At 42.8% G+C, this 15,111-nt stretch overlaps 1 protein-coding gene across 1 annotated transcript in view; it reads right to left on the bottom strand.

The window, feature by feature from the left end:
• Positions 1 to 236: 236 nt before the first annotated feature.
• Positions 237 to 15,111, bottom strand: part of ankrd27 (ankyrin repeat domain 27 (VPS9 domain)) — a 46,009-nt gene continuing 31,134 nt past the window's right edge. Inside the window, exons 24-29 of the mRNA XM_081356710.1 lie at positions 10,334 to 10,453; positions 9,993 to 10,166; positions 5,537 to 5,633; positions 3,959 to 4,037; positions 3,107 to 3,158; positions 237 to 2,210 (exon numbers count right to left, since the gene is read on the bottom strand). Coding sequence (XP_081212836.1) covers positions 1,941 to 2,210; positions 3,107 to 3,158; positions 3,959 to 4,037; positions 5,537 to 5,633; positions 9,993 to 10,166; positions 10,334 to 10,453 — 792 coding nt within the window. The 3' untranslated portion in view covers positions 237 to 1,940. The remainder of the gene's footprint in view (positions 2,211 to 3,106; positions 3,159 to 3,958; positions 4,038 to 5,536; positions 5,634 to 9,992; positions 10,167 to 10,333; positions 10,454 to 15,111) is intronic.

Genomic DNA, 15,111 nt, shown 5'->3' with positions numbered 1-15,111 from the left:
AAGACAAATGGGGTTTGGGGGGCGTGGGGGAGAAAACTAAACACAGAATTGCTTTTTTTATTTTTATTAAACTGTTCTTTTTACAAATGTGTATGTGTTTAAATCAATTCTATTATAATTAAACATTTCTAAAGGATAACAATAAAATCTATCTTAGCTAATGCTGTAAACTATATTGGGAGTGCTTAATTACACATTACTATAATATTAAAGGTAACAACAGAGTCCAAATTATTAAATTGAGTAACTATTTATTTTTTAGATATAATAATCAACACTCAGATAAACAAAAACTGTAAATTGCACATAAGGCAGGTTTTGCAATAACTTCTAAATCTAATAAAAAATTAAATTTTCTACTCAAATTCATTTGTGAAATATAATCCTTTACACAGTGGCTGTCATGTAAGCTGTGTTTAAATACATTTGTCAAGAAAATTATTATTAAATAATCAAGACATTGCTAACAGGTTAAGTACATATTTTGTTGTAAATTTAAAAGTTACTCTATGACAATGCATGGCTGTGTACGCAGACCCCGCTGACGTCACCAGTAAATGAGCAATATTCTTTATTTCTTATATGGTTTTATTACATTATTTTGGCACAAATTAAATAAGGCACATTTACTGCATTGTTACAGAAAAAAACTGAAATGTAATCATACAAAAATAATTGCTCTCTAGCTCATCAGATTGCCACAAAAAACCCTTACATTCAAAGATGTGCGACATTTGATCACAAACCAGCTGTTTTTATTACATGGCCAATTTGTGTGAAGATATTTAATTACTTTCTGTCCAGCATTAATTCTCACCCTTACAACACACTCCTGCAGTAGAAAATGCACTAACACCCGCCACTCAAAATGTGTTGTTAGTAAACTACAAACACAGTAACCTTGCAAGGGAATAAAGTGCATGACTTAAATAGAGCCGTGGTCCATAATACTGACCCCTGCTGAACCCAGATCACATTTATCCTGCAGGAATACTTCACTTCTTTACAAATGCAACATTTTCACCTTGTGCTAAGAAGAAAAATCCACACACCAAATATAATTCCTCTGCATTATTATTAAAAGTGATTTATCAGCTTTATTATCAGCGTAATTAGTTGTTTAGTTAGAGGGACTTTTTAGTGAATAGAGGAGATTCATCCCATAAAAGACCAATGGAATTAATCACAACAGAAAAAAAAAAAAATGTTGGAAGACATTAAAAGAAAAGAAAAATGAGGGGAAAAATACACTATTAAATACCTATTAGAAGAAGAACACCTAATCCTGTGAAAAGACATCTACAAACAGAGATGTTTAACAAATGTAAGTACGATTAATGAAAAGAAACACTTCAGTTTTGTAAAGAAAAATAAAAATCTTGCTACATGATTTTATCTTTAATTATCCCTTTTCATAATGTGACATTCTGAAAGAAAATGAGGTGCTAGTTTAAAACAAAAAACAAACAAAAAACTCCACCTTCTTTCAGTAAAGGTTATTCTAAATGTCTCCCTTTAACCTACAAGTAATAAAATAAATTTTCTTCAAACATCCGAAATATTCTCTAAAGCTGGGTCCTGTCCTATACTTTTCATTGCTGTTTTTGTCAGTTCACCCATCACTGTTGACACATGCAAAACATTTTTCTGATATTTTGTGATTTGGAAGTGTAATTAAAAAAAGCAACTTCCTCTTCTGGCTGCGGAGCAAACTCTGATTTACACTAAAAACCTCTAAAACAGTTTTTTACCATCTCATAAACCAAAGGCGTGAGGAAATATGTTCACCTTGGAAACCACAGTCAATTTCAGGTCAATAGAGCTACTTCAACAATACAGTAAAGACCAGGACGGGGAGGAGGAACACATTTACTATGAGAGGTTCATATTTAGTCTATTAAGCAGGAGTTGATTGAAGAAAACATGTGACATCAGGTTCATCACAACACAACACTGTCCAGTTCTGTGGCAGCGGTCTCCACCCGGCTTCCCCCGGACTGAGCCTCTTCTTCCAGATCCGTGGCCAGCGCCGGGTCCCCGTTGAGCTGCGGGTCGGCTGAGGGTGTGTGGAGCGAGCGCTGGGTCAGGTCCTGGCTGATGGTGTGGCAGCGGGTCAGGCTCCTGCTGTGGCTCTGGGGCGACGGCGGGCCGCTGATGTCCAGCGTTTCTCCCCTCATCAGTCTCCGTCGGTCACTCGGACTGTCTGGAGTCTGTGGTGAACCGTTCAATCAGGAGTCATGTTAGCAGTTAACGTGTTTTTTTAAATTTCCATTACAAAACCGCACTATTCAAAGTGCCCCTATTATGCTTTTTGGATTATTGCCTTTCATGTAGAGTGTAATATAAATGTATGTAAGTGTGTAATGTACTAATATAAATAAAATATCTGCAAAGTTTCAAAGATCAAAATGGCGATAAATGGAGTTTTTGTCCCTGAATAGAAAGAATTGATTCTGAAATGCTGGAACGAGTCGTCAGTAATTCCCGTCTCACTTCCAGCTGAATCTGCGTAGGTTTGGAACAGATTTAAATACTGCCAGTTTATGGTCTTCATTGGCTGCCGGCAAATAGCGTCTTTGACCCTCAACCTATATCTGAGACTGGAAGATTTTGTTAGATAATTGAGTATCTGAGACTGGAAGATATTGATAGATTTTTGAGTAAGTTGAAAACTAACAATACTTGCATTTTAAAGTGCAATCCAGCATTCTCTCTCTCTTTCAAAAAATAAAATAAAAATCAATTGTCACTGGCGAGCAATGAATCGTGGGATAGATAGGGCTGAGAAGGATCCACTCGGTGTGACGCTTCAGCATTGGAAAGATGCAGCCTCTGAACTGGGACGCAGCTACTGTGAGAAAAGAGCTGGTGCTGCAGTGTATTTTATGAGAAAATGTGATTTTGGACCTTGGATGCATGTAAATGTATTGTAGGACACTCTAGAAATAAAATTAGGAGCCTTTAAAATGTATAATAAGGAAGACCAAATCATTTTTACATACATTTGATGATACATAGATGATTATGGCTGGGTGAATAATGATGATGATAATAGTGATGATGACTATTCTCTTGTTCTACTAAATGATGTTGTGGAGAAGAGTACCTGCTCTGCTACTGCTAAGGTGGTTGCTGCTCGGTCAGTCCTCTTCTGACTCCTGTCAAGAGCAAAAGCTTCTCAGAATCAGCTTGAAATCATATTGAGGAGAAGTCAATCTAGTCAGCAAGTGAATGATCACAATGGGGATTTTTTTAAAAGGTTTTTAAGATATTACTTGTTTTATTAAGCAAGGACGCACTACATTGCTCAAAAGTGTCAGTAAAGACAATTATAATGTTACAAAAGATTTATATTTCAAATAAATTCTGTTCTTTTAACTTTATATTCCTCAAATAATGCTTAAAAAATATTAGAAATTAGATTTCTGAAGGATCATGTGACACTGAGTAATGATGCCGAAAATTCAGCTTTGTTCACAGAAATAAATTACAATTAAATATATTTTCAAGTATAAAACAGCTCTTTTAAATTGTAATAATATTTCACTGTTTTTACTGTATTTAGACTTTTTTCAGAAACATTTGAAAATCTCACGACCACAAATTTTGATGTGTAGTGTAGATCAGGGGCGTTTGCTCCGAGGAGGCAAGGGAGGCAGTGCCCCCTCAAAAAAATTGGATGAGAAAATTATCCACATTTTCAAAAATAAAACAACGCAAATTTTACAAAATGTGACATTAATAAGTGTATAACTAACTCGTTTTAAAAAAAAGAAACACAGTCCAACAGCGCCACCAACAGGTGAAGTTACAGCAGGAGTCCTCATCTCTCTTGCCTCCTCTGAGCTCATTGACTTAAACAGTGAGGACTTTACCTCCTCATTTCAGAACACCGCTGGTGTAGATTTATATCTCAGTGTTATGCCATAGACAAGCCATTAATGGACAGTAAACGTACCTTTGTTTAGTGTGATCTAAGTCTCGTCTGCCACTGTTGGGAATCTCACGTCGTTTCACTCTTTGCACTATTGAGTGTCCTGTTGGAGATGAGGATGATGAGATGCTTTGTGAAAGTTGATGAAAGTTATGTAATTAAACTGAACTCTATATATGCCATATAACTAGGGGTGGGCAATATGGCAAAAATATCACATCACATTTTTTTTCAGGAACACGATTCATGATTTTATCACAACTCTTTTTGTTGGTTTTACTATTTTGCAAGTGACTGAGCATTACAGCCAAACTAATGTCACTATTTTAAAAAACAAAGCCTTAGGTAACAAAATATAAAATAAAAAAGAATGGCAGACATTTAGGCCAAAGTGGCGAAGATAAAAATCTTTGTCATTATTTTCTTTGTTATTAAAAATTAATGAAGAATGAAATAAACAGTGCATTATTGTTTAGCTACAGAAGATGTATTTAACAGTAGCATTGAAGAAAGTAATTAAATGAACAAATATGAAAATAAAACACAACATAGACTTCACTGTATACATTATACACTGATTCTTATTAAAGTTACTATTAAAGTTCTCAGTCAAGAGCAGTGAGTGATTTCCTCTTTGTGTTTTGTTGTTTTATTAACATTAAAGGAATAGTTCTCCAAAAAATGTAAATTGTCATCATTTACTCTCTCAAGTTGTTTTAAACCTGAATAAGTTTCTTTCTTCTGTTGAAAATAAAAGTTATTTGGAAGAATGTGGGTAACCAAACAGTTGATGTACTCCAGTGACTTCCAGTGTATATTTCTTCCCTACTATGGAAGTCAATAGGGACCAGCAACTGTTTGGTTACCCACATTCTTCCAAATATCTTCTTTTGTGTTCTGCACAAGAAAGAAATGAATACAGGTTCGGAACAACATTAGAATGAGTAAATAATGACTGAATTTTTATTTTTGGGTGAACTATCCCTTCAAGGCAGCATGTTTACTATTAGGCTACTGTCTCTTTAAGACCGGCACACGACGCATCTAATATACACGCATCTGACAAGCAGATTTTCTATCAATTTTCTGTTTGCTTTCACTTTAGACATAACCAACTGTGTTTATGTAAACCTTGTGTGTATTTGACAGTATTATCGCATTAAGACTCGAAAGATAACTTAGTCCAGGCTTTTAGTGCCTGTGCGTCTCGGGTGTATGCGCTCAGGTAAGCGCATGTTTGAACAGCGCATCAGCACGTGAATGACATGTTTAACCAGCAAGGCTTTAAAGCACATGCAAATAATGACCTTTTGTGAAGTGAAGTGTCCCGTTACTCTGCGTTAACATGTGATGTGATTATACGTTGCGTTGTATAGTGTGTTGAGACGGAGGCGCCAGAACTGAACTGATGGAGTGAAATGCAGCACGATACTACAATACTTCTTCAAAAGCAGATCGTGGATACATTTTAATCGTCCACGATCAAAAGTCGTGAAATCGCACTCCCCTACATATAACACGTAATATCTTACACATCACAGCCTACTAGAGCATTTCTGGAGATGAAATAAAACAGTACAAATATAATTCTCGGATTCTTACCCACAACGCCCTCTAGTCCTCTGGAGTGTGGTTTGACCAGACGGAGATCCGGGACTTCAGCACAGGCTTTCTGCAGGAGTCTCTGAATCTCTGTGTTCTGTGGAAGCATACAAATACAGATGAAGCATTTCCTTCCCGTGACACAGATTAGCATTTTGTGAAATAAATAAATATCTAAAATAGGGCTGTCAATGTATAATCATAACAGGGTTGCCAACTCTCACACATTCAGGCTCTGTCTCACACTCTCACCCACAGGACTGGTAGATTGTAAACAGCAAGTAATCGAAAAAGTTTCTAAAAAGCGTGACTAACCTTAACCTGTTGTCTGTCAGCCACGTTTTTTTGATAATAGATCTGAACTTACATGGTTGTAAGAAGACACTGACAGTTAATAGTCCATGTTTTAAAGGGCCCTTATTATGCTTTTTCAAGTATTACCTTTCATATAGTGTGTAATATAGAATCTTTGCAGACATTTTACGTTCACAAACAAAGATCAAAGTGCAAAACCAAAAGAACAATCAGAATCAGAAAGAGTTTTACTGCCAAGTGTTCTTGCACACAAGGAATTATTCTTGGTACTGAAGCTTCCAGTGCACATATACAAATACAACAACAAGAAACAGTGATAAAAATTTAAGATTTAAAAATATAAAAGTGTAAAGACACGGTTAGGTTTAGTCATAATAAACATTTACAGATTATGAACATTTACAGTATTATGAATAATATGAATATCAACTAAATTTGCAAAGATATTGCACTAAGCAGGTGGTATCGCACTTACAGGCATATGCCTTGGGAAGCAAACTGTTTAAGGGGAAAATATCCTGTGGGAAGAAGCTGTTCCAGTGCCCAGATGATCTAGAGCCCAGTGACCCGAATCACCATCCAGAGCAACAGCTCAGACAGGCTGTGTCCGGAGTGAGTGGTGATCTTACCTTCTCCTTTTACTCACTCTGGAAGAGTACAGGTCCTGGAGGGTGGGCAGGGGAGCACTAACAATCCTATTAGCTTATGTCTGATTTGGTAGATGAACCAATCCAGACAGTTAAATAACTGCATAGAACAGACTCAATGACGGCTGAGTAGAACGGCATCAGGAGCTCCCGTGTCAGACTTCCTCAGCTGGCAAAGGAAGAACAACCTCTGCTGGGCCTTTTTCACAATGGAGCCGATGTGATTGTCCCCCTTCAGGTCCTGGTAGATCCCAGAGATGGTAGAGCCCAGGAACCTGAAAGACTGATGAGGGGGAGTGGGGGAGTGCTGGGGTGTTCCTCCTGAAGTCCACTGTCATCTCCACTGTTTTGAACATAGTCATAAAAACCTGGAGCTGAACAAGGTTGGGAACAGTTGGTCAGCGCAGAAACAGGCAGGTGAAACACCGTCTGGGCCTGAAGCTTTCCTAGTCTTCTGTTTTTGAAGACCTGGCACACACCCTCCAAACCGACCATAAGCGCAGGATGAATAGCAGGAGGGGGGAGAAGGCAAGGGGGTAATCCAGCACCCGGAAAGCGTACCTTCCCTGGGCGCCGCCATTGATTAGCAGACCATCACCTGCTGTTAGCATTCCATTGACTCCCATTCATTTTGGCGTCACTTTGACAGCGAATAACTTTACATCTGAGGCGTTTAAAGACTCTATTTATTCACTGTTTATTTCTAAAGAAACACGACAATGTATAAAAGGCTCCATTACCTTGTAGCTTACGTTATGGCCCCGTAGAAGCTGTTTTTGTAAAAATAGGCTAACGATTGCATCATAACCACGCGACTCTCTGTCACACAGTAAAGAAATTACCATATAGACAGGAGAAGCTCGTAGTCAATCGGGGCATGTGGAGGCATAAAGTTTGATAAAGTCAAGGGAGAAGCCCATAGAGAGTCATAAAGTTGCTCCTGCTCCAGCTCATGGACCGCTCCTACTCACACTCTCCGTCTCTGCAAGATTCGGAAGGGATTCAGATTCCTCTTGGCACAGCTACTAGAAGGCTTACAACTGTCAGACAGGTTGCTCACGTCACATCTACGTCGTCAAGCTCAGTTTGAGTCTGCGCAGTACGCTCAGCCATCAGGAAGTGAGTGCTTCTAATTGACTTCACTGGTCTCCGTCGAAGTCTATGGGGTCGCTGTGTCCATTTCTCATACTGTCTATGGGAGAAGGGGGGTTTGCAGGAGGTCTGAAGTGCAGGTCAGGATGGATTTGGGGTGTGAGATTGGGCTTTTCAAACCTACAGTGAAACACATTCAGATCCTCAGCCAGTTCTTGATTCTCCACAGATCGGGGGGTGGTTTTTATTAGGGCTGCACGATTTGGGGAAAATGTCATATTGCGATAATTGAGGTCAATATTGCGATATAATAAACAAATGGTTTCATGAGTCAACTTGCTTGGTTCTCAAGGAAAATAAATGCACACACAGATTAGTGATAATCTGCCTAAAGAAAAAAAGTTCTTTAGTCAAGAGCAGTGAGTGTTTTTCTCTGTTCCCTTTGTTCTTTGATTAACTTTAGAGACAGATATAATAAGTGGCTGCTGTGTACTGTCCCTTTAAGAGCAGCCGCTGCTGTCAGAGACGCGGATCTCACACGCGCCTCATTCTCTCACGAGTCACAACTCTTCACGTTCATCATAAGACAACTCTTATGTTATTAAGATACTCGACAAAAAGACATTTTGGCATAATTGTGCGTGTTATTGTTCGTTCAAGCTCGAAAGAGAACTGTTGCTGTTTTGTGCACACGCACGATATTAGCGCGAGTCTTCCTGTGTGTCACAGTCAGGACATTCAAAGGCAGCGCGTTCATTATGGCATACATGTGTGTTGTTCGTTCTACCGCGAAAGAGAACTTGATACTGGCGCGCGTCTATCTGTGGGTCGTGTGTATGTGTGTGTGTGTCAGGAGGACATTCACAGGCAGCACGGTCTTTTTTGTCTTATCACGCATGAATGGTTTAAAAGCATTTGCATGAATAAGAGCGGGATCATGTAACACTAGCCAAAGGATGCCAAAAATTAACAGATGCTGCATTAATTGCGTTAACAGCGCTAATTTGTTTATTTAATATAAAATCGCAGCATTTTGCGTCATATAATCGCGTAGGCTTGACATCGCGATTGCGATACGATTAATCGTGCAGCACTAGTTTTTATTTTATTTTGTGATGTTCCTCAGGCCAGTCCAAACTGACGCGGGGATGTTGGCTTAGTATACATTTTTCAGCTTCTCAGAGTAGCTTCTCTGGTCTCCTTTATTAGTTTGATTCTGGCCTCGTTGTACAAGATTTGATCCCCACTTCTGTAAGCATCTGTAAGCATGATGAAGCTGTCTGAGTATTTCTGTAAACCATGGTTTATTGTTATCGAATAATATAAATGTCCCAGTAGGAATGCACAGATCGGTGGCAGCAGCTTTAAAAACAGTCCAATAAGTGCAATCGAAGCAGGTTTGTAAATCCCGCTCTGCTTCATTAGTCCATCTTTTAACCATCCTAATTACAGGTTTAGCTGATTTCAGTTTTTGCCTGTAGGTTGGTATAAGAGTGATCAGAGAGCCCCAAAGCTGCTTTTGGGATGGAGTGATATAAATTCAGTATATTACTGTCTCTGGTGGGACATGTAACATGCAGTCTGTATTTTGGCAGTTCACAGGAGAGATTTGCTTTGTTAAAATCACCAAGAATGATTGTAAGAGAGTCCAGTTAATGTTGCTCTGTGTCTGTGATCTGATCCTCCAGCTGTTGCAGCGCTGCGTTCACACACCCGTTTGGAGGAATGCAAACATTCACAAGAATGAATGAGGAAAACTCCCACAGCGAGTAGAAAGGTTTTCAGTTTACAAAGAATGCCTCTTAATTAGGAGAGCCCATCTTCTTTAGGGTTGTTACGTCTGAACACCAACTCTCGTTTATGTAAAAACATAATCCACCACCTTTCGTTTTCCCTGTTAACTCCGATCCGAACAGCTGGAAGCCCGGCAGAAGTCAAGTCACTGTTATTAATATAGCTCTTTATACTCTGCTCTGATTGGTCAGATGGTCCAGTCTGTTGTGATTGGTCTACTCTGCTCTGATTGGTCAGATGGCCCAGTCTGTTGTGATTGGTCTACTCTGCTCTGATTGGTCAGATGGTCTAGTCTGTTGTGATTGGTCAACTCTGTTCTGATTGGTCAGATGGGCCGGTCTGTGTGATTGGTCTACTCTGCTCTGATTGGTCAATTACAACATACTGGGCCGTCAGACAAAATGTAGGGCATCTTTTAATGAATTCAGTTCTTCTTTTAAACAGAAATAAATATATGTCTCATAATGTTGGTACAAATGTTAAATATGTTAATATATGTTGTTAACCATCACGTAGGTGCCCAATTTAAATGATCTAAATTGCTGATAAGGAAAGTTTTTATCTATCATCTACTAAAGATTGAAAAAATAATGAACACACACACACACCTTTCCGGCGGTCTCGTGAGCGCAGTCGAGGGCGGTCCTCTGTCTCTTGTTGCGCAGGAGCACCAGAGCCCCCCTGTGCAGGAGCAGCTCCACCAGCGGGACGTGCCCCCCCCTCACCGCCTCATGCAGACCCGTGTTCCCGTGGCTATTCACCAGATTCACCAGCGCACCGCTCTGAGCCACATCACGGGTGTAGAGTACCAACAACATCATTAGTTATATAAACTATAAAAACTATCATTGTATAGTGATATATCATAATACATAAATACAAATTATATTTCTGTACTTTAGACACATATTATTATTTATATAGTGTGATATAAATATGAATAGAGTACCTCCAGCAAGACAGTGGCTATCTCTAGATTTCCCTTTAGACAAGCATGAATCAGCGCTGTATTTCCATATTGATCCTTCTTATTCAGTTTGGCATTACACTCCAATAGAGCACACACCACCTGGAACAACACACACACACACACACACACACACACACACACACACACACACACACACACACACACACACACACACACACACACACACACACACACACACACACACACACACACACACACACACACACACACACACACACACACACACACAATGAATCTTGAATGACAACCTCAGTTCTTACATTTTTGTATTATATAGAAAAGAGTAGCAAATATATTGTACAAAGGAAGAAAGACATGGGTTTGGAAAAACATAAGGAAATACCATTTTTGGGTTCTTTAATATTATTCTAGTAAATGTATGAACACATCTTTTGGTTTTTACAGTAATCTGATATATTGAAACTTGAATGAGGAAATGTAGGCAGTTTATTAATCTGCATTTGATTAGACTGAAAAATATTAGATTATAATAATATTGGTTAATATTTTTGTTCATACAATGTTTTTGTAGGCTGCATTTATTTGATATACTGTAACATACTGTAAAACCTGTAATATTGTGAAATAGTACAAAGCAAAACAGCTGTTTTCTATGTGAATATATTCCTGTGACCAAAGCTGAATTTTCAACATCATTACTCTAGTCTTCAGAGTCACATTCTTCAGAAATCATTCTAATATGCTTATATTATTATTTATATATTTATATTATTATAGTGCATAATTTGCATAATTTTTGGAAACTGTGATACATTTTTAATGTGTCCTTGCAAAAAGGGGCAATTTTGATTTCATTTTGACTAAGTTTAAATTGGCTTACAATGTTATCAGGGAAATGAATATAATTAACATACAGTTCCCTTACGAGAACATTCTCTCGTACTGCGTTGAAAACGCTGTGGGAAAACTCCTTTTCTCGAGAATATTGAAGCCTTTATTTTAAAACGCATTGCTGCAGCACATGCGAGAGCTAGAAGCTCGCGTGAGCGTGCTGATTGGCTTGTGCAAAGCAACTGCACGAACCAATGGCGGAACAGCAGAGGAGCGCGAGCCAATCGGGGCGCTTGGCACTCTGCCAGAGTCAAGCGCGCGAAACTGCACGTGACAGAAGAGTATAAATACACAGAGAATCCGCCATTTGACAGATTTTATCTCCTTCAGCTTTCGACTCACCTCGTCGCTGATTCTCTCCGAGTGAAGCCGCTCGTCGTCGAACAGCCGTCCAGCGGAACAGCTTCGCATCCCGGCATCTGCCAGCTGAGCGTTTCCCTGTGGCATCCGACGAGTATCCTTTTTCTCTTTCTCTCTATCCTAAAAGAGCAAATTCGCTGTTTTCACAGCGCGCGGTGTTGATTCAAATGCCGCTCTCTATCTGTGAATACTGCGTGTTTCCCCTGCTTGTGTTTACAGACACACACTCTGTGTGCTGCCTGTCTCGGCCCTGAGCACGCCGAGTCAGCGCTCAGCCCCGTAGGAAGAAGCGGCGCGATCATGAGGCGTCCTGAACGCGGTGAGTTTAGCGGATGCACGCTGGGCTTTTCTCCACGTGCTTCCCCCACGCTCTTCTCAGTTCTGTTCTCTCAGAGCGACCAACGCCCCTTGTCTGAAGCAGCGGGATTCGTCTCTTTTGACGGATCTGCTGATGTTAATGCATGACGCAGTTCCGTGGCGGCATCTGATAACGAGGATTGGTCGGGCTCCGCGGACCCCTCCCCCCCGTCTCAGTTAGACCCTTCTGACACTCGAGCGAACATCGACGCCGAACTCTTCCGCGTCATTTCTCGCGCTGTCAACGAGCTGGGACTCTACTGGTTTTTTCTCCAGCTGAGCCTGCCAGAAGCCGCCTCGACGAGTGGTACCTGCCGGGGCGCCAACAGGCCCCTTGTCAGCGCGCCGCTCCATTTCTGCCTGAGGTCCACGAAGAGCTCACTAAAAGCTGGCGCGCGCCCTTTTCAGCTCGAACGCGCTCATCTGCTTCTTCAACGCCCTCCACTGTTGACGGCGCTGAAGAAAAAGGTTATGTGTGTCTCCTCCCACTGGAGGAAGCGGTCGCTGCACACTTATGCCCTCCCACTGCAGGAAGTTGGAGGTCTAAGACTGTGCACCCATCTAAGCCGTGCATAACTACTTCGGCCATTGCCAGCCGCGCTTATGCTGCCGCCGGTCAAGCCGCCTCTGCTCTCCACGCCATGGCGACCCTCCAAGTGTTTCAGGCGAAGCTCCTACGCTACATGGATGAGTCAAGCCCTGACCCAGACACTTTTAAGGACCTCAGAAGTGAGATAGATCTAGCGCTACGGGCCACTAAGACCACCGCTCAAGCACTGGGCCGCAACATGGCAGCCTAGTAGTTTTAGAGCGCCACCTATGGCTGACATTGACCGAAATCAGGGACGCAGACACAACCGCCTTCCTCGATTCTCCGGTCACAGCATCTGGTCTCTTCGGCCCATCTGTCAGCGGCTTCGCAGACCGCTTCACTGAGGCTCAGAAAGTCTCCAGCGCCATGAAGCATTTCCTCCCTAAACGCTCCAGTTCGGTCCAACGGCGCCCCAAGAGCACGCCGCGACCTGAGAGGGTAGCTTCACAAGTCCTCCAGCCCCGCCCAGTGGCTGAGACTAGCCAGCGCATGAAGCATGCAAAACGGTTCCTGTTCCCTAAGCGCCAGGGCCCGCAGCCGAAGCTCACGCTCGATCACGAGCCCAAGAAGCCGTCCTAACCGGCTTAAAGAGGGGTCATTGTCCCGCCGCGGCCGGACCAGCCCCGAAGATCGCTCGAGTGCTACTCTCAGCCCCCTCTTCAGTTCAGGCGGTTGGAGCAGTATTAAATGCAGAACATGGGCCCGTCACCTGTCACGCACCCCTGCACTCAAACGCTGTTTTAACAGCGACCCAGAAAAAGCACAAATCGAGCAAAAATTTCTCCCTCACATACATGTCAGTTCGAACCCCCAACACTGGGCGTTCCAGATATGATAATTTCTCTATCTCTGCGGGCTCTAGCTTGGCAAGCTATTCCCGGAGTTTCAGAATGGGTAATGAACATCATAAAGCGCGGTTACTCGCTTCAGTTCGCCCGCAGACCACCGCGTTTCCGTGCGGTTATACAAACCACGGTAAGGAGCACACTGAGTCATGTCCTCCGCACCGAAGTGTTAAGTCTGCTGGCCAAAGGGGCCATCGAAAAGATCCCCCTTTCTCAGAGCGAGTCAGGTTTTTACAGCCATTACTTTCTTGTTCCAAAGAAAGACGGCGGCCTGAGACCCATTTTAGATCTGAAACATCTGAACCAGGCTCTCATGTCACGGCCGTTCAGAATGCTCACGACCAGACACATCCTGGCGCAAATTCGCCCAGGCGACTGGTTTTTCTCAATAGATCTAAAAAAGACGCTTACTTTCACATTCAAGTGAACCCCCACCACAGGCCATTCTTGAGATTCGCTTTCAAGGGGCAGACATACCAGTACACAGTCCTACCATTTGGACTGGCACTGGCACCTCGTACATTCACGAAGTGCATGGATGCAGCTCTCTCCCCCCTGAGACAGCGGGGAATGCGCATCCTGAACTACCTCGGCGATTGGCTCATATTGACCCAGTCAGAGGCGGAGTCACATACTCACAGAGCCTGGCTCCTCAGACATCTAGAATGTCTAGGGTTCAAGGTCAAATTTGCCAAGAGTATTCTGTTGCCCAGCCAACGTATCACGTTCCTGGGAACAGTTCTCGACTCTGTACTTATGAGAGCATGGCCCACACCGGCCCGTGCTCTAACGATTCAGCAGCTCGCAGCATCGCTCACAGAGGGCTCTTATGTACCCCTCAGAACGTTCCAGAGGATCCTTGGCCTCATGGCCTCCGCATCATCAGTACTCCAACTCGGCCTACTGCGTATGCGTCCTCTTCAGCTGTGGCTAGCACCTCTGGTGCCACCCCACGCCTGGCATTCAGGCCACTTGGTTATCAAGGTAAACCACGCTGTGTTCAAGCCCTGGCCCCTTGGATAGACGCCAGCTGGTACCAGCAGGACGTAAGCATGGGGGTGGTCTCAGAGAGGAGGGTGATTTCAACAGACGCTTCCAACTCAGGTTGGGGAGCGCTGTACGAGGGCAGGCCTGCCTCCGGCCTCTGGTCGAGCTCGGAGAAACGCCTACACATCAACTGCCTCAAATGAGAGCAGTTTTTCTGGCCCTGAAAACCTTCCTCCCATACCTGGCTGGACACCACGTATTGGTCCGGACGGACAACATGTCAGTGGTATCTTACATAAATCGCCAGGGCGGCCTCAGGTCCCGCATCCTGCTTGCCATAGCCACCCAGCTACTGTTATGGGCTCACACCAATCTGCGCTCGCTCAGGGCAGCTCACGTGCCGGGCACGTTGAACACAGGAGCAGACATGCTCTCTCGGGGCAGGGTTCCCCCAGAGGAATGGTCTCTCCACCCTCAGACGGTTCTCCTACTTTGGGAGGTCTTCGGGAAGGCAGAAGTAGATCTCTTCGCCTCAGAAGACAATCGTCACTGCCCAATCTTCTTTTCAAAGAACAGGGATGCGTTGGCCCACGACTGGCCCAGCCTTCCCCTCTATGCGTTTCCTCCGGTCTCGATGCTCCCTCAGGTCATCGAACGGATCAGAGACACGAAATGCGCAGTGCTCCTGATAGCTCCTCTCTGGCGAACCCAATCTTGGTTCCCGGAGCTGATACGGCTGTCTG

This window comes from Scardinius erythrophthalmus, assembly GCF_964197995.2.
Source record: "Scardinius erythrophthalmus genome assembly, chromosome: 24".
NCBI lineage: Eukaryota > Metazoa > Chordata > Actinopteri > Cypriniformes > Leuciscidae > Scardinius > Scardinius erythrophthalmus.
The sequence above is the reverse complement of the archived record's forward strand: the minus strand, read 5'-3'. Positions and strand labels throughout refer to the sequence as shown.